We start from the raw sequence: 27,853 nt of genomic DNA, 5'->3' as shown, positions 1-27,853 counted from the left end.
TGAAGACACAAAAGGCTTTGCTGAAGATGTAGTGGAAGGCTCGGATGAAGATGCAGAGGAGGTGATACGGTACTTTCCAAAACTGAAAAGCTGTTGCAGACGGTAACTGAAGGAGCGACATTCTCACAGGAACGGAAAGAAACAATTTATGGTTGAGAAAGACGGGACAGTGTTGCAGCTTTATTACCTGTGGTAGAGGTAGAAAAACTAGAGTGGAGGGAGGAGGCTTATGTATTTACCGCACCATCTTTCTGTCTAAAAAACAATTTCTTACCTGGCATTAATGAATTGAGAATTAGCCAGTTGAGAGATGTCCTGCTCAAGACGGTACCTCTTACATTGTTGAGAGCGTAGTGGGTGAGCTTCCCTGCAGAAGAAGCAATAAAAGTCTGATCCTCATTCAGGAGTGGGGTGTGAGTCAAGAGCAGAGCAGTGACCACACCGGGTGTATCATTATTGAGTAATTATTATTGGGATGACTTTATAAAGTGTTGTGGATCAACTATCTGTGTATAATTTATGTTACATAACTTTGTCCATGTTAAACAAGCATTGTACATGTAGTGTGATTTATAACTAATGAAACACTAATGAGAATATTAAGCAAGGTCGTACTTACGCATGTCTGCTGTCACTTGGGATTACGTATGATTGTGTGTTGGATTCTGTTATTATATGTTATTGTATTTTATGTATTATATGTTTGTTGTATTGTTTCGGACTTGAGATATCTGTTGTAACATTGATATAAATTCCGTGGCGCTGTTGCGCATGTCAGACGTCTCTTGACTAGTGAGCTGTCTTGTGGGTAGCAGGAGTGTGTGGAGGTCACTGTCTGTCTGTCCGATCACCGGCTCCCCACCTCGTCCCTGCTCCTATTTAGTGCTGTGGCTGACCATGGATAGCTGGCTACATGAGTGCTGATACTATTGTGAATGCCTTATGGGTGTTGTGTGCCAAGGATGGTTTACGGATGTAGGACCAGGGAGCTGTTCTGATGTCTGTTGCTACTTGCCCGAGGGTGTAGTCCGACACTGTAAGTTATAATAATTGATTATTCATTTAATTGGAGTTCTAACCTATTCCATATATACCATGAATTTTGAGTTTGTTGAATGTGTTTATTGACGGTCATTGATCACTTGAGGCTCGATAAAGGTAGTTTGCCATATGGGGAATTCTCCACCGGAGGTACGATGATTAAGGCCGTAATGTAGTCGCTTGATGTTTCTAGGTTTGACACACTGTAGCAGCTGACTACAGCTGCTCTGAGAATCTTGGATTACATGACTACCAAGAAATTTACGAGAATATGTATGTGTGTATACGTATATAAACAATTTATTTCTCAGTCTTGGTTTGATCAAGTCGTTCAGTAACGATAGACTTTACTTTAGAGTATTCTTTTCTAATCTGTAATTTCCTTTATGGATGACAATAACTTACTTTAGAGTATTCTTTTCTTATAATCTGAAATTTTCTCATTAGTAGTTGTTAAGCTAACCTGTGAATGATGTGTTATCATATATTTTGCATACGAGTATGTTTGTGCAATGTGTTGATACGTTGGCCTCCCTAGGTCATAATACATTTACAATAAAGGATCCGGTATAGGGTGGGCCTTTCCATCCCCTTGGGCGAGACAATTCAACAGTGCAGTGTCATGGAGAAACTAGTCAAGGAACATGCCGCCGCAAAGCGAACCTTCACGAGGAAAGCCAACATCCCGAAGACCAGACTCAGCGCTGTAGACCCAGTCGCACTACTGCACGATCTCTGAGCTCAACTCAACACTGCATTTGGTGAGGTAGAAACTATTCACAATTGTTACATGCAGTTGTTAGTGGAAAGTGCTGCCGATGACTTTGATCCAGACAAGGAAGACTCTTATCTTATTGATATTGAAAATACTAAGTTGAGTCTGGAAGCGATAATCATTAGGTTGGCAAACAAGGAAAGAAAATCTAAGGTTCAAAGGGAAAGTGTTTTGAAAATAAAATTTTTAACCGACCAAGTTTTCTGGCAACGTCAGAGAGTATGGAACATTCAACAAAAATTATTCAAGACTAATGCATCCTGCGTATGGAGATGACCCCTATACTTTTAAATCATGTCTTAGTGGTGAAGCTCTTGAGTGGCTTAAAGGAGTAGACGATAGTTATGATAAAATGGTGTTTAAACTTGATGAAAAATATGGTAACATTACTAAACTTACTGAAGTTTTTGTGCATGATCTAAAGAAGTTGAAACCAGTAGGTGAAGGGAAATTTGAAAGACCGATTCGTCTGATAAATGTGGTAGAAAGATCCATTTTAGAATTGCAGAAAGTTGGAGCGGAAGGTGAGATGAGTTCCACATACATAATTTCTATGATCGAAAGACTTGCCGAACAACATACGACATCAGTGGGTTCAACAAATAAATGACCTGGACAACCTTTTACAAGTGTCCATTTACTTCCTTTTGAAGGAGAGGGATGTGTGCGTTTACTTGGAATCTAACATCTGTTCCAACCTTCAGAAGGTGACATCTAACACAACTAATGTTGATCATGTAGGTGAGGCAAAAGGTGAGCCTTGCGAATTCATAGAAACACTTAAGGAATTGAAGTCCTCTCAGTCCCTCATTGTGGATTATCTCAACAACATGACTCAATTAGTGTTAAACTCTCAGCCAGGAAATAATGGGAACTCTGCTCAATTTAAACCTATAGGAAAGAGATGCGCGTATCATTATACGGACTTGCATCAGACTACCAGAAGCCTCCAGTTAATGAAGAATTCCTTTGGGTATGTACTGAGGAGATCTCACCCGTCCCTAGGAGTTGCAAACATGTCAACCCTCACACATGTGCGAGTCAACCATGTTAGCGTTAAAGACTATCAGTATATTGAACCGATGACTAAATCAAGGACCAAAGATGATCTGGAATACTTCTTTTCAATAGAAAGTCTGGGAATATCCTGCAGTCCAAAATGTTCCGGATATAAATGAGGCAACTGTGTGCACAGGAAGAAGGACTTTAGTTTGAAGGAGGAACGGGAGATGGAACAAATAACGAAGGGCTTCCAATATAATAATGATTCTAAACAATGGACGGTGTGCTACTCGTTGGTGAAGAGCCCCTCGAACTTGCCAAATAATTTTTCTTCTGCCATTGCGAGATTGAATGCTTCTGAGAAGAAACTGTTGAAGCTCGGCACGAGTTACTGTGAGGCATATCAGACACAGACAGACGATATGGTCGAGCGAAGAGTAGCCAGGAAGTTGTCCCGTAGAGAAATAACACAATATAAAGAACCATTTTTTATATACCACATGCATGGGTTTTCAAAACAGATGTTGTGTTTACTCCCCTTAGAAATCTGTTCAATTCCTCTACAAAATATTTGGATCGCACACTGAATGAATATTGGGCTAAAGGGCCTGATGTACTTAATAATCTTTTAGGAGTATTACTAAGATTATGGGAGGATCAGGTCGGATTGACTTGCGATATTTCGAAGATGTATAACTCTGTGAGAATGTCCGAGTTTGACCATTATTGTCATAGATTCCTTTGGAGAAATTTTGAGACTTTCCGTGTCCCAGATCATTACGTATTAACTTACGTTCCCTTTGGCGACAAACCAAGAGGCTTGATAGCCATGGTGGCTCTAAGAAATACTGCGCTAAAATATGTCCACGAATAACCCTCACGATGAACTTCGCAGGTCATCGTGAGGAAAAGTTACGTGGATGATATCCTAATTGCTGTCAAGTCCCTTGATGCCGCTAAATAAATTATGAAGGATATTGAGTTTGTCCTTTATCAAGGGAGTTTTAAGGTTTTAATACTGGAAGGTTTTAAGCAAAGAACATGAATCTGAAGGGACAGTGAATCTTCCTCAATCAGACAAGAAAAAAACTTTAGGAATTCAATGGCATCCCAAGACTGATTTCCTTTGACGTGAAAATCAACCTCTCCTCTAAGTCTAGCAAGCTTCATGTGCTTCCAAAGTTAACACCGGATCAACTACGGTCGAAGATGTCACAAAGTATGACAAAGAGGCTCCTATTAAGCCAAACTGCCAGACAGTATAACCCTCTCGGGTTGATTGCACCTGTAAGATTGCAAGGGAAACTAATGATGAGGACTCTTGTAGGGGGGAGGTCCTATGGATGGGATGATGTCACCTGCATCTGTGAGAGCTGAATGGGTGTACTTCACGTCCTTATTCACAGTGGAACAACTTCATTTTCCCAGGGGGATCAAACCAACCAACGCTGATTGTCTTTTCTGACAGTAGTTGAGTAGCCTTACATTAGGTGAGATCTAAATGATGGAACATTTTTTTCTCGATTCTTGATGGCGAAGACATGATTAGCCTTCGTATGTTAGCTGAACATTCCTCGCTTAGAATTATGCGGGGCACTCATTGAAGCCAAGTTAAGAGAAACAATAGTGAAAGAAATGACTTATTCCTTTGCTCGTGTCTTCCATGTAACTGATAATGCAATCGTCCGATCTCAAATTCAAAATGTGGCATTCAGAAGAAGAATGGCCTTTGTGAAAAGATCCCGCACCGGGAAAGACTTGTACAGTTGTTCCTCACATGACCGAACTCGTAACATTGGTAATATTGCAATGGACGATCGATAAAAGCCTTTACTGTGAGAGAGGACCAATCTTAACACGATCATGGACAAAAGAACCATAAAATGTAAGCATTATCTTATTACTATTGCCTCTAATCTTGGCCACTCGTTGAACATTACCAGGACATAATTGGAGGATGCCTTCTTCTGTGGGTTCGTACAGGTCCTGATTGTAAATACATCCTTTAAAGTAAGTGAATGTTCGGTGGGGCTTGTTAGATTAAAAAAAACTCCCTAAGAAGGACATGATAGATGGAGAAGCATCATCGCCTATGTTAAATCTTTAGCTCGGATCAAGACACCTTTGCAATATTTCTTGATGTTATTTGTAGCGAGTACTCCAATTTCCCTTTCTATGTACTTGTAAGTTTCCTCAACATTCACTATTATATGGCACAAACCGTGGTTTACCACAGCCTGTTCTCGTATTATACATTATATATCTTGAGGCTTCCATCACCAAAAACTCATGCACTTTATATTTCTGCCCAAAACCATGCCAAGTCTGTTCTCCAACAAGCCAAAAACTCCTTCATTAATAGAAAGTGTCAAAGTCTTTCAAGATCTAACTCCTCTTGTGACTTCTGGCACCTAGCCAAAAACATCTCCAATAACTTTGCTTCTTCTTTCACTCCTTTATTTCAACCAAATTGCACCACTGCTATCACATCCATCTCTAAAGCTGAACTCTTCGCTCACACCTTTGCTGAAAACTTTACCTTGGACGATTCAGGGCTTGTTCCTCTGTCTCCTCCATCTTCTGACTACTTCATGCTACTTATTAAAATTCTTTGCTATAATGTTTTCCATACCCTCGGAAGACTTATGGGGTCCGCCCTATTATTCTCCGACACTGCGCCTCCGAGCTTGCATGTCGTCTAGTCAAACTCTTTCAACTCTGTCTTTCCTTCTTGCTGGAACTTTGTCTACATTCGGCCTGTTCCTAAAAAGGGTGATCGTGCTATTGCTTTAATTTCCTGCCTATTTAAAGTTTTCGAATCTATCTTCAACAGAAAGATTCTTAAACATTCATCATTTTACAATCTTCTATCTGATCGCCAGTATGGGTTCCGTCAAGGCCGCTCTATTGGTGATTTGCCTTTCCTTACTGAATCTTGATCATCCTCTTTTAAAGATTTTCGTGAAACTTTTGCTGTTGCCTTAGACATATCAAAAGCTTCTGATAGAGTCTGGCACAAAGCTTTGATTTCCAAATTACCATCCTACGGCTTTTACGCTTCTCTCTGTAACTTCATCCCAAGTTTCCTTTCTGACCGTTCTGTTGCTCTTATGGTAGACGGTCACTCTTCTCCTAAATCTATTAACAGTGGTGTTTTTCAGGGTTCTGCCCTGAAAAACACCACTGTTTTATTCATCAATGATCATCTAAACTAAACTTCTTGTCCTATACGCTCCTACGCTGATGATACCACCTTGCACTTTTCTACGTCTTTTCCTAGACGTCCAACCCTTTAGGAAGCAAACAGTTCACGCAGGAAAGCCACAGAATGCTTGTCTTCTGATCTCTCTAAAATTTCTGAGAGGAGCAGGGCAAACTTAGTTTTGTTCAATGCCTCAAAAACTCAATTTCTCCATCTATCATCTCAATACAACCATCCAAACAACTATCCCCTCTTCTTCAGTGACGCTCAACTGTCCCCCTCTTCTACAATGAACATCCTCGGTTTGTCCTTTTATCATAATCTAAACTGGAAACTTCACATCTCATCATTATCTAAAACAGTTTCTATGAAGTCAGGTGTTCTGAGACGTCTCTGCCAGTTTTTCTCACCCCCTCCAGCAGGTAACTCTGTATAAGGGCCTTATCCATTCATGTATGGAGTATGCTTCACATGTCGCTCTTTTAGACAGGGTGGAACTGAAACTTTTTCGTCTCATCAACTCCTCTTCTCTAACTGACTGTCTTCAGCCTCTTTCTCATCGCCGCAATGCTGCATTTCTTGCTATCTTCTACCGCTATTTTTATGCTAACTGCTCTTCTGGTCTTACTAACTGCATGCCTCTTCTCCCGCGGCCTCGCTGCACAAGACTTTGTTTCTCTCACCCCTATTCTGTCCACCTCTCTAATGCAAGAGTTAATCAGTATTCTCAGTCATTCATCCCTTTTTTCTGGTAAATTCTGGATCTCCCTGTTTGCCTCTGGATTTCCACCTCCCTATGACTTGAAGTCCTTCAAGAGAGAGGTTTGAAGGAAATTGTCCTTCAATTTTTTACTACCGCTTTTTTTATTGGGTTTCTGTTGCCCTTCCGTCCTACATAAAAAATAAATAAATAAGATGTAGGTGGGTGGCAATTTTTGGGAGCCCGTTCTTCAGCACCATTAAAGACGTCAGGACAATTATCATTCTCGCTGTCAGCTACATTGCTTGATCAAATGACCTCAGCAATTAAGTTGTTCTCTCCAAGACGCAGAGAATTTATTGCCTCAAGAACAGCTTTGGCAGAAACGCCTTATGTAAATGTTACGTAATACTGATTTGAGAGACAATAGCTGTCATATCTGAGAAGGATACCGAGAACTGTTCCGAAGGACTTGAAAACTAAGTGAATAGCACGGTATGACGTGGAGGCATAGACATTAATGATAATGAAAGTGTCAAGATAGGACTCAACAATTGATCCAAGCCGTTTTTCATCTTGGGAAACAACAGCAGGTTAAGTACGAGCTCCCGCCTGCACAACATCATCACGTCTCGAGGGCCTGGTCGGCCGCCCCTCGAAGACCAGGGAGTATTTTTTATTTACCCATATGGATACTATAAAAATAAATTGGCTCTAGGGACCAAGGGAGACCGCCTACTGGGACAACGAAGGGAGCGAGCGCTGGCCACCGTGAACGGGATACTTCGTCTTCATGGAGTGCACTTGTTTTAAAAGTGGCCCCTCATATTTCGGAAGTCAGTCCATGATGAAGTTAAGGCCTCCCCTCCCCTCAACGCATCCCAGTCCAGACACCCAACCATCCAACACAGGATGACCTCAAAAGGAGGCCCCTTTGGTGAGCGGCACCGTTGACCAATACTGGCAGCCTAGCTCTGGGAACAATTTAATCTGGTCCCTCACTGACAACCTTGCTGGCATGGGTAGTCCTCTCCCAAGAAAGGTGGAGCAGGAGCGGAAGCCTCCTCTAGCTTCGCTCTCCAGCTCATAGGGACGCGCAAGTCACCTCCCCTACATTCCGCCTCCCAACACACACACACACACACACACACACACACACACACACACACACACACACACTACCACCACCACCACCACCACCACCATCACCACGACAAGGCGGATCCCACTAGGGAGGTAGACAGGGTGGAATCAAAAGTTTTCATATTATCAATTCCTTTCCTCAAACTGTCTTCAGTCTCTTTCTCTCTCTCATCGCCGCAATATTGAATCCCTTACTATTTTCTACCGTTAACTGCTTTTCTGATCTTGCTAACAGCATGCCTTCCCTCTTCCCTCGGCCTCCCTTCACAAGACTTTTTCTTTCTCTCACCCTTAGTTTGTCCACCTCTCTAATGCAAGGGTGAACCAGTATTCTATATCATTCATCTCTTTCTCTGGTAAAATCTGAAACTCCCTTCCTGCTTCTGTATTTCCTCCTGCATATGACTTTAACTCTTTGAAGAGGGAGGTTTCAAAACACATCCTTTCACTTTTATGACCGCTTTTGACTCTGTTCGGGGACCGGTACCTCAGTGGGCCTTTTTTTTTTTTTTGTTGTTAGAATTGTGTTGCCCTTGGTCGGTGCCCATCCTACATAAAAAAAAAAAAAAAGAATACGCCACAGTCAGCATCTTTCATCCCCTTCGTGTCACGAAAAGACCTAGTGGTCTTTTGTCCTATAATCCTACCTCTCATATTTTTTAAGTCTGTCCACTTGTTCGATTTCGTCCTACAATTCTACCTCTCATAGATCTGTCCATTTGTTTGATTTTTTTCCTTTCCCTTCTTTTAAGCGCGCGCGTTCACACACACACACACACACACACACACACACACACACACACACACACACATGTATTGACTATTCAAAAGAAATAGCATTTCTCAAACAATTAATATACAACGAATGAATGTATCAATTTTTCCTTCCTTTTCTTGCTTCTATATTTCTGCGTTTCTCTTTGTAATATGCCCTCCTACTCCATCTCTCCCTTCTTCCTTTGCCATTCACCGTCCAGTACGGCAGATAGTTATGAAAATTCTTTCTCTGTCGGCTAGTTATGAAGTGCGCAAGAAAAAAGAAAAAAATAATATAAAGACAAATAAGCAAGGTAGTTATCACATATATATGAAATCTTACCTGAAATAAAATTAACGTAACAAGGTTTCAAAATCCCGCTTACCACTCTCTTCCTTCCTTCCTTCCTTCCTTCTTTACTCTCTCTCTCTCTCTCTCTCTCTCTCTCTCTCTCTCTCTCTCTCTCTCTCTCTCTCTCTCTCTCTCTCTCTCTTCACCTCTTCCCTCCTTCCTCCTTTTTCTCCTTGCTCTGCACCCAAAAAATAATAAAAATTCGTCCATCCACTTTTAGGGAAATAAATTGGGACCGTTTTGTATGCAAATGTATACTGTGTAGTGGAGATCTGGGAGAGAATGAAAGGTAAGGAAGAGGAGGTGCTGGTACTAGTTACTCTTAACCAAAGATTCGTGCAGAAATTCTCTCTCTCTCTCTCTCTCTCTCTCTCTCTCTCTCTCTCTCTCTCTCTCTCTCTCTCTCTCTCTCTCATTAATTTTCCTGATGGAATACTGTTTCATACCTCTCATTCTTTTCCATCAGTTTGTGTTCATTTGCGTGTACCTTTCTTTGTTTGCTAGTTTGTAATTAGTTGAATAACTCATGTATTTCAAGGTTCACTATTGGAGTAATATTCTGTGTATTTACTTTTTTTTACTGATTCCCCTAAGTCTATATTTTTAGAGTTTGTCTTAATATCTATACGTTGATATTTGAACATTAATATTATCATTATTTTTTTCCCCATTTCTGTAATAGATATATATTTGTCTTGGTCATGTATTGGCTTTAAAATAGGTACTGTTACTATATAACTGTAAATTTTTATCTGCCTATCTAAATTACTACAGAGTTCTCGAGTATGCAGATAGCCAACAGAGATCATTCGTGAAAATTTAAAATTTCCTGAAAGCAAAGGCTGCTGCTCAGGATGATGGTTATTGATTTCTGTCCGTGTAGAAATTTTACTTTCTCTTTTTCTCCAGTCTGTGATATCTCTCTCTCTCTCTCTCTCTCTCTCTCTCTCTCTCTCTCTCTCTCTCTCTCTCTCTCTCTCTCTCTCTCTCTCTATATATATATATATATATATATATATATATATATATATATATATATATATATATATTGCCACTAACTTGGGTCAGCTTCCCTAAACTAACTCCAGTGTAGTTTAGTGCGGGACCCACATGCGCTTCTACTAGGTCCTACTGGTCTCCTGTATCGATTAAATATAGGAGTTCGCTAACCTGTTTCACCCACCTACAGGTAAGGGAATATAACAAACACCAGCTTAATCCTCTAAGCAGGAAAGAATCAATAAGCCACGTTCTAGGGCACAGACAGTATAGACGATGTATACACACACTGGGGAATGGTAATATCCCGCTGGCCAAACCGCCCACAGTAACGAAACCACACACTGTCCATCAAAAATATTACTCTCTCTACCCAGGTGACAGTATATTTCCACACAAAACCAAAGTTAGTCGTGCTGACTAACTTTTCTTAGTAAAAGCCATGGGGTCTAGAACGAGTGGCAGCATTAGTCACAGTGACTAACATCATGTTTGTCAATTTGTGACTAACTGAGCACTCAACCTGAGTATGGTCTTACTCAAATATATCTGACTAATGCCTTCGTACTGTTCACTGCTTCTACTAACCGCATTAGTAAAGTGGGTCATAGGTTAGTCAATTAAATGACTAATTAGTTAGTCTTTCTTAGGCAGATGATGAATCATTAGTACCTTTAATACTAGCAGCTAGCTACTGCTGTCTCAAGGTTAGGGAAAGAAATAGGTAATAAATTCAATATATTCATATACAATTAAATGTTCCCTCCATTTCATTGCATTAAAAAAAAATGAAATACTATAATTTTTATCATCTATAGTATAATAGAGAGAGAGAGAGAGAGAGAGAGAGAGAGAGAGAGAGAGAGAGGCATTATGTGTGGAGTTTAATATATTTGGAAACAGATTTATGAATTTTTGTAGCTCAATTCTATCTTTACTTCATTGAGTTTTACAAGTAGAGATGTTTTTGAAGTGTTACCTTTGTCATACTTGATACCTAAGAGATGGGATGTTGTGAAACGGAGGAAATGTTCACAATTTTTTGGGTGTTCAATGTTAAACACATAGTCCTGCTACCAATGAGACTACAGCCATAGAAATACATGTTGGTTCAGCTACAGGTGCACCATCAAATAATATACAAAATCTGTGTGACATATGTATGTCCCCAACATGTTGAATGGACACACTAGACTGCTCTGTTCTTAGTTCTTCTTCTGGTACCTTAAGGAAGAAATAAGAGTGTAAACATTAATAACATTTTGACATTAAAATAAAATTTATATGTAGATGTATATCTTAAAGTGATAATATATTCAGAAATTTCAATATATACACACCACTGTAAAATCAAAGGTACTGAAATTTAACCTTAGTAAAAATGGAGTCTTTCCTTTCTCCAAGCAGGTGAAGTAACCCCAATATAACTAAGCAAGTATCTGGTGCAAATAAATAAATACATAAATAAATATGATAATAAGTAAATCAAATAAACAAAAGAAAATTAACTGTGTAAGGAAAAAGTGAAGATTTGGTCACATCCAATAGGACAGTCCACTAATTTGAGTACCAATCTTTTAAAAACCTCCTGTAATTATTGCTTTATCACATAAGAATTAACAAAAATAAAGCTCCTCGATGGTTCTACTAATTATATGAATGACAAGCATTTTGATTGAATGCTCAGAACGACCAGTATGATTTTTGTCCTTTGTGTCACAGCAGCAAATCTTTTTGTACGAGTATGCGGTTATGTTTTTTACTTGAGACACTATTTCGGTAATATCATAATGCAGTAATGCTTGTCTACCAAGTCCTCGTAAGAATATGATGAGTACTGATCGAAAAAAAAAAAAGAAAGAAAGAAAGAAAACCCCAGCCGAACCTACATGCCCCGACATAATGCACTGATGTTCCGAACCCCCGATTCTTCTCATTATATCCACCAAAACAGTGTGAGAAGTCCTGAACTTCACCACAACCATGGAAGAAACCTTTATCATCAGACTGTTTGCACTTGCGCCAGCGCCGGCAAAGGTGACTCCAAGAATTCTATCTCCACGCGAATTAGTGACCTGTCTTATTGGACTGTAAGGGAAGAGGATGCAGCTAACAATTCTAAAAAGATTGATATTATTTACATTTTAAATTTCAAATTGGACAGCCTGTTGGGTTTATTTACACTAGAAATAATGTCTTTCCTTATGAGAGAGAGAGAGAGAGAGAGAGAGAGAGAGAGAGAGAGAGAGAGAGAGAGAGAGAGAGAGAGAGAGAGAGAGAGAGATGCTTTACACCTATTAAAATCTTAAACATCACTTATGCTGCAAACAATTATTTAGCCATAGCATTCAGCCAAAAAAATGATAGAAGAGCAGTAATTTAACAATTAAATGAGTACCTTTATAGAAATTGGTGCAAGCATTACAGGTAGATAGGTCATGCTCAATACAATGTTTAGTTTTTGCATGCAGCATAGTTTCATGAATACTATGCTTATAAAAGTGAAAGATGCATTGCTAATGATGAAAAGATACATATATTAAATTGCTACCAGCTACTGAAATGAATAAGTTGAATTAGACATTACTCACATTGACTTTCATCGTGGTTTCCATATACAGAGGAACTGCTTTTCTTTTTTTGAGAATGGCAATTATTGGGAGCCTATATTTCTCCAGCCCTTTCAAAACTGCTACACTTGGGTCTGGTTCATCCACTTGTGGTTCTAATCTCAGGAACTCCTTGATTATCTGTAAAGATATAAGCATCAAATATTTATAAGTGAAGGTTACAGAGATGAGCATCTGCAATAACTGTACTTAGTTATGAGTGCTCATCTCCCGTCACTGAGGCCTTTGAGCCTGAGAGGGAGAATGGAAGTACCGGTAGTTAAATATCAATTACCTACTATAAAATATAAATAGCTATATACATTATAGCCCTAGAAATAAAGTTGACAATTAGTAACAATATGTAGCAAAATCCATACAGTGTACATATATACACACTTACGCTATCAAAAGTCTGAATCCACGGGTACAAGTTCAGGATTTTTGCTACAAGAATGTTCCCATTGATTATTTTTTTGCGTCTCTCAGAGAGTGTCAACTGCATGATGTGTTCAGCCTGAGGAAAATCATTAAAGTAAAATTAATTTTCATAAGTTGGCTGTCCCGCCAGCCTCCCTCTCTCCCTCATATATATATACGAGCATCATTTTTCAGTGGCCATCCACCAGTATCATTGAAATTGCTTACATAAGAGCAGGTATTTTTAAACAACACCAGTAAAGAAGTCTCTGAAATATAAAAAAGATAAATCAAGCGTACAAATATCACACACCTTATCTAACTCAGGATCTTTCTTCATCCAATGTAGAGCAAGCCACTGTCTATGTCTCTCTAATGACTCATCATCTTCTGAATGGGGCCTTGGTGGAAGGTAAGCCTTTACTCCATACATCAGTGGACACATAGTCTCTTTTGGCGCTATGCAAGGGATCTTCTTTTTCCTTGACGTCACCTCAGTCACTGAGGAATCCTGCCTCTTCCTTGAATTCTGAAAAACTTGCGCTCGATGCGCAATTTCCATTGCAGCTGCAATTCATGCTCCTCGAGATCACTGTTTCTCAGGATGGCAGGAAATGATGTCAAAACAGCATTTGCCATATTCATATACTGTTCTGATGTTGGATAGCTGAAATATGATAATAATAACAATAACAATAACAATAATAATAATAATAATAATAATAATAATAATAATAATAATCATATTATTATTAATAATAATGTCATGATACCTTGATATGTAATAATGATGATAACAATAATAATGATAATATCAATCTAGCTAACTATATAGATGGCTTAACTCCTTTTATTATATTATTATTATTATTATTATTATTGTTGTTGTTGTTGTTGTTGTTGTTGTTAACAATCACCTAATTGTGCTTTTGTCCCAGTGAAATTGTCAGATAAGTGGGTACACTACCTGAATAGTACTCTCAAAGGTGGTTTCACACCTATCAGTGCCGTATTAGTTTTAGTATTAGGTTTAGTGTCAGTGATATCCATGTCGCTTTCGTGACGTCTATGCACACATATCCTTTCAGACGTGGAGTTGGCTATGATTGTCATAATTCTTGATGAAGAGCAAGATGCTTGCTTAACAAAAAATGAAGAAAAGAAAAGTGGGTACATGAAACGTGGAAGAAAAAGAGAAACTGAAGGAGACTTTGCTACTCTGTATGAGGAATTAATTAATGATGAAACAAAAATTTTCCAGTACTTAAGAATGTCCAAAAACTGTTTGATGACATTGCTCAGTGATGTGTGGTGTGGTGTGGTATGGTGTGGTGTGTTATGATGTGGTGTGGTGTGATGTGGTGTGTTGTGGTAGTGTGTTATGATGTGGTATGGTGTGATGTGGTGTGTTGTGGTAAGGTACGATGTACAATGTGATTAATTACATCAATTAAAAAAGTATTTATCACCATTTCAATTTCTTCTATTTTATTTCAAACACTCGTCCGACATCCGTGAGAATTTTTAAAATACCAGAGACGACGATATTCCATTTCACGGAACGGAGCCGTAACAATCACTTCAGTCAAAACACGGTACTTCGCCGGACGTGTGTAAATGCTTCCGCCGAATTCCAAAATGACGATTTTTTTTTTTTTTTACTGACACTGAAGCACTGAACAGCACGGAACGAATACGGCACTGATGTGTGTGAAGCGACCTTAACCCGTATCCCTCCGGAGCATATTCCCGAAGTCTGGTAATGTTTCGGCCCATTTACTCTTGTAGCGGTTAGGTTAGGTTAGATTAAGTTATGTATAGGTAATTTTGTGCGAGAATCTCAATGAGACTATTTTAGAGAGAATCCTACAGTTAGTTTTGGAGCTACAGCCTAGTGTCCATACAGGCTGGCGGACGACTCCTTCCAGACTTCAGGAATATGCATTCTGGCCCTTCACAAGCTTCAAGAACCAAAGTGATTACAGATGACCGTCGCAGCCTCCTGTAACATTGCATAATATGCCCCTACCCAAGGAAGAACATACCGGCATCATACAGCCCCAGAACTGCATGTACTGATTCTACACACAAACTTCAGCTATAACTATCCAACATTAATCAATACAGAAACAACATCAATGATTAACTTACCAGAAATGAACGAGACACAGCCCACGTGGGTCCTTGTCTTGAGCTTTGAAGATGGCTGCTGGACTGGCGAGTGGTGACGCTACTACTCCCCTCTACTGGCGGGATGCCACGTCAAAGGCGGTAGATTCAAATTGCGGAAATTGTCCCAAACTACGCTTGATGTACTATATTGTCATATATAACATCAGATTAATTCATGAAATATTACAAACATTTCAAACGGAGGGATTTTCATCGCAAAGCAAGTGTGTAAACGTGTTTAACCAATAATTACAAGGAAGCAGCGATCGTATGAAATGACTAATACATTAGTCACAGTTGTTTTGACGAAGGATTTGACTAACTTTGGTTTTGTGTGTAGAATCTTCCAAAAGATAGACTCCCACCTCCTATAAAATTGGTGGAAATCCGGTAAGAAAGTAGCCTTCCTCAAATATGGAATAATCCTTTAACTCCGGACAAGCACAGCAGCGAACCTGGACATTAGTAGCATTTGATAAACATATGACTGATACACATTCACGATACAGACACAACCAGACACTGCACTTAGCCAAAAAAAAAAGGGGGGGAGGGGAAAGGGAAGAGGACGGAGCCTGGTCCCGTCAAAATACTGGTTACAACGACACAAAAAATGCAATTATGTGTACAGAGTCACCCTCCTTCACAGGAGCAGTCGGAATATGAGTCGCAAACACTGCTTCGTCTGATATCTGGGTTTTCCCAGGTTCTGGCCTCCCGTAGTAGGCTATAACATGTGACAGGCGAGTGGAAGAAAAGGGGCTTGGAGAATTGGGATGAGAAGCTGACCCTCTCGCTTCGCTTCACTGCTCCCCCCACGCCTCGCTCTCTTTCCCAGACGAATCATTATGCTTTCAAAAATCACAGGGGCTTTATTTGGGGAACTGGGTGTAGTAGATCAACTCTTCATCTACACACCTCTGCAGTCTCAAAAAAGGACTTGAAATTGGGGAAAATGAGTGGGGAATAATCACTTTAAGTTTATTTAAATTATACAGCAACACAAGCGCCTGGGTAAATCAAAGCATTTACCAGACCAAACTCCTGGTAACTCCGCAAACATGGTAAGTTGCTATTCAGCATACACTTACGACCTGGTAACTCGACTGGTAAGTTGCAACTGCACTCTGGTGCTGGTAACACCACCACTTCACTTACGAGAACGAGGGAGCACTATCAGTTGGAGAATATTTCATCCTCTAGCTGCTTACATATATGAATTCTGAAGGTGAATACTAATTTGTGATAATCCCAGTTGTTACAAGAGTCGATATATATGCAACAATAATCAAAGCCAGGAGTCCGTGCAAAGGACTTGATCAGTGGCGCACTGTGTGAGTGGCTGGGTGCGGTGTTGTGTTGTAATTTTTCACCCTGCTTATATGCGTTTTAACATTACTTCGGTAGAAAAGACCGTTGGGTGAGATCAGTATTGAGTACATATGACAAACAAAAACGATGTGTGTACGTACAGTGTAATGAAGACAACAGAGGGGAAGCAGTCACAGGTCATCAGTGCCATCCGTGTTATCCTTTGTCTTGTGGCTTTTATTGTTATTAATCACCCTTATTACATTGGTCCTGAACTTATAAGATGAGAGTAACACTTAACTAACCAGCAGGTGTGTGTAGGGGTGTGTGGTAACGCGGAGAACAAGCAACAACAGGGGATATATATATATATATATATATATATATATATATATATATATATATATATATATATATATATATATATATATATATATATATATATATATATATATATATATATATATATATATATATATATATATATATATATATATATATATATATATATATATATATATATATATATATATATATATATATATATATATATATATATATATATATATATATATATATATATACGAGTATATATATATATATATATATATATATATATATATATATATATATATATATATATATATATATATATATATATATATATATATATATATATATTTTTTTTTTTTTTAATCGCTTGATTAATTAAAAGAAAAACATTTTGAATTAAACTTGACTTGTCAAGTCAAAGCAGGCAGGTATAGTAGGTGCCAGGGAAGTGGAGGTAAAGTGATGGTAGTGTTGTGAGAAAAAGCAAGTGTGATAGTGTATGTGTTGTGATGTTCGTTATTTACTTATGAACCTTTATTGAAGTAAGTGTGATGATGCTGAAGGTGTATAATGGGGGAGTAAGCTAGGTACTAAAACAGGTGTGGTGATGGTGTGTGGTTGGGGCAGCAGGTGCCAGACATTATTTTCTGGTGGTGGTGGTGGTGGAGGTGGTATGCGATTGCGACAGCAGAATTTTGTAGTGGTGTGTGGTAGGAGCAGCAAGGGGCAAACTGGTGAGGCTTGTATGAAGCCAATGATTGAAAAAGTTATAATTACAAGTTAACTTGTATGAAGCCAGAGATGGAAAATAAATAATTATAAGTTGGATATACTGTTGGTTATGGATTAATTAAAGTTGAAATTTCTTTAATATAATGACCAATATTACTTAAGTTGCATTACTCCTGACAAAAGTTAGTTTCTTTACAAGTTACTTAAGCTTTTGTAACTAACATTGCTTTTTTAAGGTGCCTTTAATCATCATATATATAATCATTGTGCTTATTATAAACATTACTATCAGCTAGAAGTTAAGAAAAAAAAAGAACAATCTTGCTGATAAAAGTAACTTTTTCAGCCGTCATGGAATTCCTGTGGGGCATAGAACACGACAGGGTGTGCAAGGAAAGGGTCTTCAGAAACTGGCATGATCCACTGGATGTCTACCTCACCATGAAATCCTGCACCTTTCGACTCCTTGGTGAGTAACCTTTCATTTGTTTCTCTGTATTCATTTTAATTTGATGTGTATGAACCTTCAAAACTAACTACTATGTTTTCAGTTATCAAATTATATTACCAGTTTACTTTAAGTGGTAATGCATTACAAAATTGGTGTAATTTTTTTTTTCAAGTAATTGTCAGCATACCAGTGTCACCTATGTTTTTTTTTTCTTTTTCTTGCACTATATTTCCAAGTTTGTCTCCAGTAAGTCGAAAAGTTATTAAGCAATTATACTTGAAAAAAACTAAATTGTTTCTGTATAACATGAAAATTTTTCTTATGACGGGGAAAACTAATCTGTATAAAAATTATATAGATTGGAAGTAAAATGAAAGTTAATTTCATGAACAAGAAATGGGTATTAGAATAATGCGATGGTTAATTATTTTTGAACAAGATTTTTAAAATTATTTTTGCCTGGATTAATACTTTACACGTGCTTCTATTATTTCAGGTGATTCTTTTATGCTCTGGAGCCCACTTCTAATAACTCCTGAGCCAGACAAGAACTGCAGACAAGCACACCTTCAACAGCCACACAAAGAAGACACGTGGTGATACAGCAGACATATGGGACACTGGAATCCAGATGTTTGTACGAGTCAGGCGGCACCCTGCAGTTAAAAATGCTCATAAAGTAGTTCCATGTATGCAGTTGCACAACATGTGCATCCAAAGAAGAATTCCCTTGAATGAGCCATTACTTGATGATTGTAACGCCGAAGCTTAAGAATATAGAGGAGGCATCCAAGCTGGACTGGCTTGCTGCAGGGCTGTCAACGAAAATATTTTCATAGGCTTTCTCTCTCTCTCTCTCTCTCTCTCTCTCTCTCTCTCTCTCTCTCTCTCTCTCTCTCTCTCTCTCTCTCTCTCTCTCTCTCTTTAAACTATTAAACACACATGTTCATTGTGGCCTTTGCTAAAGTTATCTTTGTCGTTTATAACTATTTTATAGCATTACTGTATATGGTATAATAAATATTAATATTTTGCTAAGATGTATAGGCATATGTATGTAACCAGTGATTAAATCAATGTATAAATAATAAGCAAATAAATAGATTAAAAAACTAGAAAATTATATGGTTATATATATACAGTATTTACAATAGAGGTCATATGTATCTATACGAGTATGTTAAGTTCACTGGAGGTCAGACACGACCATATTTTTATGTCTTTCTTATGGAGGATTGAGAGTCTGAAGGCGTAACCACTTGTGTGTGGACACTTTCATCTGCTGTGTGGACAGATGTCGTACGTCCACCACAGCCGTGAGGGTGTTCCACCACACTACAGTGGCGGAAGAGAAAGCCCGTTGGTGGGTGCTGAAGCGAGACCCTAGCACCTCCAAGAGGAGATCGTTGCTCAATACCGTTCTCGTATTGCGCTCAGATGTCCTCCAGGTAGCCCTCAGGTCTGCTAGGCGAGGAACATTCTGGATCTGCGCCTTATGAAGCACTGTCAGCGCTGCAACTTTCCGGCGATGATCCAGAGTGTCCCTCAGCACTGGCCCATCCTCCTGTATCTGCTGCTGCTGCTGCTGTTGTCGCTGCCGCCACAGTTGCTGCGAGGCTGCGTCTGTCTGGCGCCACTGATGAGGCGCTCTGCCCTCCTTTGCACTTTGTCCAGCAAGTTGAGATGACATCGGGCACTAGACATCCACGTGAGTGGAGCGTACTCCATGATGGGCCTGACCTGAGCCTTGTACAGGGTCAGGAGGCCATCGGAGTCAAGGAGGTGCCTCAGACGCCTCAACAGTGTCACCTGAGACGCTTTTCGGGCCACGTCCTCGAGGTGACGGTCGAAGAGCAGCCGCGAGTCCACCTCCACCCCAAGGATGTTTACGCTGTCCTGTAGAGGGATGTTGTTGTCTCCCATCTTCAGCCTTCCACGCACCTCACGCGCGTCCTCGTGGGAGCGGGATACCACCATGGCCTGAGTCTTTTCAGGGGCAAAATTGACTTGCCACCGGTCGCCCCAGGCCATGATGTCTGAGAGCAGTGCGTTGGCAGACTGCACTCCGGCCTGTGCCTCCCCTCTCTCGTAGGTCAAAGAGAGGGTGCAGTCGTCTGCGTACGCACTGGCTGAAGGAACACTCTGCAGGAGGTCATTGAAGTAAATGTTCCACAGTATGGGTCCCAGAACTGACCCCTATGGAACAGAGGCCTCTACAGGAAAGCTGGCGGAGGTGTGACCGTTAACCACAACACGGAGACTCCTGTCCGTCAGGTAGCTGGAGAGCAGGTGCAGCAGGTCCCCGGTGATGCCCAGCTGCTCCAACTTTGCCAGAAGTCCCCGATGCCACACAGTGTCGAAGGCCCCGGCAATGTCCAGGGCAATCACTAATGATGGCCGGCCGACATCCAGGGCGTCGTGCCAGGATTTGGAGAGAAGAAGGAGCAGATCTGAGGTGGAGCGTCCTTTCCCGAAGCCGAACTGCCTGGGTGAGTGAAGGTGGTGCTCGTCCAGGAACCTCGTCACCTGCTCTCCATTGACCCTCTCGAAGATCTTGCTGATCACCGGCAGGAGAGAGATGGGACGGTAGTTGTTCGGCTCCGACTTCTTCTTCTTATGGACGGGTGTGACCCTTGCCTCTTTCCACTGAGACGGCCACACCCTGGACACCAGACACTGGCGGAAGATCAACACGAGAGGCGTGGTGAGCTCATCCGCACAGTGTTTGAGGAGGTGAGGGCTTACTCCGTCAGGACCTGAGGCCTTCCTGACGTTGAACTCCTTCAGGTGCCCCTAACAGCGGCTTCCGTGATGACCACGCTCTCTATGCTTGAGGCAGCAAGGCGTGGGAGAGGTGGTGGCTGTCTGTCAGGTTCTGGCGTCCTCATCTTCTCGCTGAACACCTGAGCAAGCAGGTCTGCCTTCTCCTGGCTGGTGACGGCCAGGTTCCCACACGGCTTAGTGAGAGCCAGGACACGTTCGTGGGAAGTGACGCCCTGTTTCTCCTTCACCAAGCTCCACCATCGCTTTGGGTCCAGCTGGTTGGAAGACAACATCCTCTTGCTGTTGTCCTCCCATCTTGCCTTGGCCCATTTCGCTGCTAGCGTCATTGCTTTGCACGCAGCTCGGTGCAAGGCCTTGTTCCGCTGGGTGGGCCGCCTCTTGTAGCGCTGCCACGCGCTGTACTAGCGTTCAGCAGCAGCACGACAACGATATCCGAACCAAGGCCGGTCCTTTGGACTCGTTGTGTAGGTCCTGTGCGGCACGTGTTGCTGCTGTAAGTCCTGCAGGATGGTGGTGAGGGTGTTGACGTCGTTGTGCGGCTCGCCGGTGAGCACCGTGTCCCAGGAAATCTCCCCAAGGGCACATCTCACAGCTTCCCACTCGGCGCGGTCCCACAGCCAGATGGTCCTGTGGTGCTCCTCCTCACGGGCTGGGGCGAGGTTATTGGTGGAGAGGACGGCAAGGTGATCAGAGGTACCCACGAAGTCTAGTGGGCGGCACTGTACACAGTCACCTGCCAGGTCTGCTAGCACAGGGTCCAGAGATCCTCCACGCTGATGTGTGGGGAAGTCAACATGGTTGTGAAGTCCCTGCACCACTGTCAGCTCAGTAAATGCCCTCAAGACAATGTTGGGGTTGAGGTCGCCCACAATCACAACGTTCTGACAGTTGTGAGCCGCCAAGATGTCGTCCAGGTTGTTGGTGATGTAGTTGAGCGGCTCGCTTCCCTGCCACTGAGGTCGGTACATGACACACAGCAGCAGGGCGCCCCTGTCAGCAAGTATGATACGGACAAACATCATCTCCATCACGTCCGGTGTGTTGACTGTCAAGGCTTCCATGTGGAGACCCTCGCGATGACACACGGCTAAACCACCTCCCTTCCCGCCCTGGCGGTCACGCCTCATCCAGTGGGAGTGGCCGGTAATCCTGTTGCAGGTGGTAACACAGCTGTCATCCAGGAAGGTCTCCACTGCCACCACTACGTCGGCGTGTTTCACGAGGGCGGTGTGTGTCAGCTCTCCAACGTTGGTCCTGAAGCCACGAACGTTGGCAGACAGGACTGTGAGGGTGGAGGCGGCGGTGGTGGTGGCGGCGGTGGTGGCGGCGGCGGCGGTCATTCTTCTTAGCGTACCAGTAGCGGGGCGGGTTGCGGGGGGGGGAGGAGGCTGTGTCCAGGCAGGGTGTGTGGCGGCGCCCACGGCGGTCAGGTCGGACCGGTAAGGTGCAGGCTGGGGGTGAGTGGCGGGCTGGTGACGCTCTGTCAGAATGGCTCTAATGAGTCGCTCCTGACGTGCCTCGCTGGCCCGAGTGTAGCAGCGGCTTTCCTCGTGGCCGCGTCTGAGACAGTACGTGCACTCAAGCCTCCTTGACTCCTCAGCCTGGCGTGTTCGGCACTGGTCTACGTGGTGTCCTCTGCGGCTGCAGTAGTCACAGACCACTACAGAGCAGCGTCCTGCCGTGTGGCCTCGCTGCCGGCAGCGACCACAGAAAGGCGGCGACCTTTGGTTTGCACTACCCTGTCGTCTGTTGGTGTTCTGTCTGGTGGTGGAATATAGCGGCCCAGCTACACTCAGCTGACTCGGTGGTGGTGGAGGCGTTGGTGACGGCCTGGCGACGGGGAGGAGTGTTGGCGCGGCCAACGGTAGCGGTGGTGGTGGTGGCGGAGGGGGAAGAGGGCTGGAAGCGCTGGGTTGGTGGTGGTGGTTGCTGGGTGTGGGTGAGGTCAGGTGTGTTGAGTGGAGGTGAGATATCGTGAGTCACCTTCCGTAGCGGTCTTGCTTTACCTGACTCCCACCAGCCGGCCCAACGTGGGTGTGAGACTCACACTTCCCGCCAGTCACTGTCTATCTTGCTCGGCAGGGCACTACAAGCTTGGGTAGAAGGGACTGGGGAGGGAGCTAGTTGTTGTACCTGAGAGAGGCCATCAATAGCGCTGAGTGCTGCTTCTAGCGCTGCTCTCTGCTGCTGCACCCTCGAGCTGTGTTGTTAGTAGGCTTCAACAGTGCTCTTGAGAGAAAATTTCGTTCCTCTGTCTCAAGATGATCTCTACCAGGGCTTCGGGAGGGTTTGTTAGTAGCTCTTCCATGATGGCAGCGTCTTCGTTGTCAGGTGATGGTTGCTGGGAAGGAGGGTCAGGTGGGGTGGCAGGCGTGTCGACCTGGGTGGTCGGTGTCTCGTCCTCAGTGGTCGGCGCCTCGGGTACCACGTGGGTGATGGGGTGTGAGATGCCCCGCGCTTGCCTCAGCTCCGCTGTGTTGGAACAACAAAATGGGCCCTCACTGTGACACCCTTTACTGGCCTGGTTCGGGTAGTCTTCCTGACTGCACGCTGTTACTGGCTTGAGTCTGGTGGAGAGGCTACACATACAGCAGTATGTTGCCCCTAAAGCCAGACTTGCCTGCCCACGCAATCTTCTGGTGAGGAGAGGAGGCTTCCTGGGTGGCGTTAGTGGCCATGTGGGGAGGCAGTGGCAGGACAAAGAGAGGGGGTGATGGAGGGGGGACGGAGGGCGAGGGAGGGGGTTTAGAAGCAGGGTGGCGGCCTGGCCTGGTGTGTCAGTCAGGTCACAGCACACTCATGTTTTGATATAATGCGTCACTGTTAAAGCACTTGCGCTCACTATGAGAATGCACCACGTTTCGCGTCGGTATACCTGTTCACTGGTGTATGCAACAAGACCGAATGTGTTTTTGCACCGCACAGATGAGTTGAAAATCACGGAGCGTGGGTATATGTACGTCCTTCCTCTCTCGCGACCTGACCTGAACTCTCTCTCTCTCTCTCTCTCTCTCTCTCTCTCTCTCTCTCTCTCTCTCTCTCTCTATCTATCTATCTTTTGATGTTTCATGCCTATTGAAGACAAAATCTAAGGAGATGGCCTTGGCAAAAGAGCTTCCATGTCTTCCAGTTGAAGTCTTCCTTCCTCACTTGTTCAATGCCCTACATCAACACCTTTTGTCTCACATGTACTACATCAACCTATTTTACCGCCATTTCAGAACCACTCATGCAAACTTTAATGAACTTTACCCACCTGGAAGTAACCTGAAAAAAAAAAAAAATTGAGCAGCTTACTACATTGATTGCGGGACAACAACGACTACTACACAGAACAAATTCCGTTACTGAGAGACTAACCGAAGCAACATTTGAAACTGCATGGACACTGGCTAGGCATAAGAAGGCGTTTTCTGATGAAGAGATGATCAAGGAGTGGTTTATGGCTTCAGCAGAAATAATGTACGCTGACTTCAGCAACGGAGATGCTATTATCAAGCTATTATCAAGCTATTATTCAGCTGTCAGCCATCTCCCCCCCTCTCCCCGTCCCTTCCCCATTCCTCCCTCTCCCCCTTGTCACATGAGTCAACCGCCGGGGAGCTGAGAGGCGCATCGCCTTTGTCCCAGTCAGCGGTCAGTGGTGACCCAATCTTAAAGACAAACGCGCGTGAGAGATGTAGGTGTGAGGTATTCGAGGGCGTAAATTAAGGTAGTATTCGAGGGGATACTAATTATACACCTGACACGATAATTATTTCATTGGCCACTTCGGATGGCATTATTGGTACTTTTCTCTTTGCGGTTAAGGAAAGTGTATTGGCCTTTAGGGCACCACTCGTCAGTCTTGCTTTGTTAGCGTCCATTTTGTGTGCCCGGGCATTGGCCCCTCTCTTCATCGTTGGAGTCCCTGTGTTTTGAGTGTCCTTGTGTTTGTTAAATGTCTCTGGCCCTTTTATGTGTCCTTCATATCTTTGTCTTCGCCAGAGGACTAGCGTATAGCAGTCCGTGTTCAACCATCTCCTCTCCCTAGGTTCTCAAATTTCAAAGGGGTTTCAGCCTGTCCTCTAGGAGATTGGAGACGAGTTGGGTCTAGACACAATCGTGTAATGTCCTGTTGGGCAGTGGGTAGAAGTATGTGGGAGGTAACCCTCAGGGTATTATACCCTCAGAGTGTGGTGTCTTCACTGTCTTTCCCCGTAACGGGAAGTGGTGAGTCCTTTCTCAGTTTTTGTGCCTAGTTGGCGTTGTGTATTCTTCCTCCCCTGTTAGTCGATGAAACAGGTTGGCGATCTTTTGAGACTTGTTTGATGTTTGCGACCAGCCAATCGCTTGGATTCGCGTTGTTTGTGCCCCACACGAGGCTACAAGCTACTGTAGGTAGCTGAGAAGGAACTGACCCGAAAGACTGGCAGCTGGGAGAAGGGCATTAACTGCTTTTTTTTTTTTTTTCAAAATAAAACGTAATTGCTGACGTACTTCAGAAGCACAGTTAAGGCGTTGCTAACCTTGACTCAACTAGACTAAAAAACGAGTCTCTGTCGATGCACGCGGGTCAACTCATTTCCCTCCGACTCGTGGTTTCGAACCTGTCGTTCACAAACTGCCAAAGTGACAAAGAATGATTTAAAGTACATAGCCCGACAGTTTGATCTCTCATATCCGTCTGACATTCGGAAGGAAGAACTCCGAACTCAAATCCTAGTTCACCTTGGAGGTGAAGCCACTAGTGCTGCTTCACAGCACGACGCCAGTTTAATGCTCGAACTCGAAAAGCTGAAACTAATGGCAGCAAGAGAAAGAGAGAAGAGAGAGAACTAAGGCGAGAAGAACTAGCTTTTCAAAAAGAAAAAGCGGAAAGAGATCTGGCATATGTAAAAGAAAAGGAGGAAAAAGAAAGAGAGGAGAGAGAAAAAGAAAGAGAAGAGAGAGAAAAAGAAAGAATCCACGAGACCCAACTCGCACAATTAAAATCTCGATCAACCACCACAGCTGACCTCAAACAAAAGTTAACTAAATATCTCTCACTACTCCCTCAGTCCTCTGACAAAGACCCCGAAACTTTCTTTGGACAGTTCGAGGACACAGCAGTACATTTTGAACTGCCCCGAGAAGACTGGCCTTGGCTTCTTAAACCCAAACTCAGCCAAAAGGCTTTAACTATTTTGAACGGCCTCGAAAACAACACGGATTACGACTGTGTCAAACAGGGCATCCTAGCGGCGTACTCCATTACCACAGAAGGATACCGTCAGTCTTTTCGAAAAATGTTCAAAACTCCGCAACAAACCTATCTAGAGTTTGCCTCAGAGAAACTGAAGGCTCTCAAGCGTTGGCTTAAGTCAGCCGCGATAACCACGTACGACGAATTAGTAAATCTCTTAGCCTTAGAAGAGTTCATGCGTAAGCTCCCTTACTCAGTAATGTTACACATCACCAACAAAGAAGAAACAGATCTTCTCAAAGCCGCTCAGTTAGCGGACCTTTTCTCCCTGGTGAATCGCAAGGCAAGCTCAGACAAGCTGACCGAGACTCCTAGTGGTAAGATAAACTCGGGTAACTCAGGGGTTGGTAAAATGACCGGCAGTAGTACTCGACCACCTCTATTTTGTGCTTTTTGTAAACAGCCGGGGCACCTCATAAAGAACTGTCCTAATCCCAAGTGCAAGGTAGCTCAAACATATCCTGCCAAGCCAGTTGCTTCCATACAAGCTCTTCCCTCCTTCCCTGTACCTAAAGACTTATTTGAGCCTTTCAGGTCTGTAGGTACCATCAGCATTGATAACAAGGATCACCCAGTTAAGATTGTCAGAGACACCTGTTCAGCTCAGTCCCTAGTGCTGAAGTCAGCAGTCCCTGGTATTGAACAGTGTTACACAGGTGAAAAGGTATATTTAAAAGACTTCCATGACCCCTTCCCCATTGCATTAGCTAAAGTACATCTTGATAGCCCACTAGTAAGAGGTGAAGTGATAATAGGAGTTAGTGAAGAACCAGCCTTACCCATCCCTAATGCTCAACTACTCCTCGCTAATGACCTAGCTGGCAGTAAGGTGACTCCCCCTTTGGTAATTAGTGACACAATGCTGATGGATAACCCCACTGTACAGTTAGAAGAGCAACAACCAGGCTTATTCCCTGTTTGTGTCACTACTCGTGCACAAGCAAGGAAATCTGATCAATCTTTCTCACTTCCAAAGAAGAGCCCATCCCCACTTGAACTCAATCAAATATTTTCTGAAAAACTTCTCACTGAGGCTCAACAGGAAGACACTACTTTGACTCAATTTCATGACAAGGTTATCCCTCCAGATCAAATTACTCATTACCCTGCCTTTTACAAACGGGATGGAGTTCTCATGAGAGTGTTCCGGCCCTCTAAGGTCCCAGATGATGCTGCTTGGGCAGAAGCCCACCAGGTGGTTGTGCCTACCATACTCAGACATTCCATACTAGAGATCGCTCATGAAAGTTTTGCTGGTCACTTGGGCATCAAGAAGACATGTGAGAAGATCCTCGCTGACTTTTACTGGCCAGGATTAAGGGAGGATGTGAAGAATTACGTCAGTACTTGTCATCTCTGCCAGATAGCGGGTAAACCTAACGTAACTATCCCACCCTATCCTCTCCAACCTATTGCTGTTCCCTCAGAACCATTTCATAAAATAATAATTGACATTGTGGGTCCTCTTCCAAAAACCAAGAAAGGTAATGAATATATCCTAACAATTCTTGACCCAACAACTAGGTATCCCGAAGCCTTTCCGATACGTAAAATCAACACCAACACTATTGTGCCCAAGCTAAACCACTTCTTTACTACCTTCGGGATTCCTCAAACCATTCAGAGTGACCGAGGAACTAATTTCACTAGCGTTCTCTTCACAGAGGTGTTAAAAGAGCTTGGTATCGCACAAACCTTGTCTTCTGCCTATCACCCGCAGTCACAGGGCGCTCTAGAAAGATTTCATCAGACACTGAAAGGACTTCTACGCAAATTCTGTCACGAGCAGGAGAGCAAATGGGATGACGCACTCCCCTACATGCTTTTTGCCATCAGGGAAGCACCTA

At 42.8% G+C, this 27,853-nt stretch overlaps 1 protein-coding gene across 1 annotated transcript; it reads left to right on the top strand.

The window, feature by feature from the left end:
• Window positions 1-838: 838 nt before the first annotated feature.
• On the top strand, window positions 839-19,026 carry LOC135116410 (uncharacterized). Its single transcript, XM_064033860.1, has 3 exons — window positions 839-1,036; window positions 17,894-18,016; window positions 18,495-19,026. Exons 1-3 carry the CDS (start codon window positions 943-945, stop codon window positions 18,596-18,598), a joined length of 321 nt encoding a protein of 106 aa, XP_063889930.1. The 5' UTR covers window positions 839-942; the 3' UTR covers window positions 18,599-19,026.
• The last annotated feature ends 8,827 nt before the right edge of the window (window positions 19,027-27,853 follow it).

Source organism: Scylla paramamosain, chromosome 3, assembly GCF_035594125.1.
Source record: "Scylla paramamosain isolate STU-SP2022 chromosome 3, ASM3559412v1, whole genome shotgun sequence".
Lineage (NCBI taxonomy): Eukaryota > Metazoa > Arthropoda > Malacostraca > Decapoda > Portunidae > Scylla > Scylla paramamosain.
This window is presented reverse-complemented; position numbering and strand designations above follow the sequence as displayed.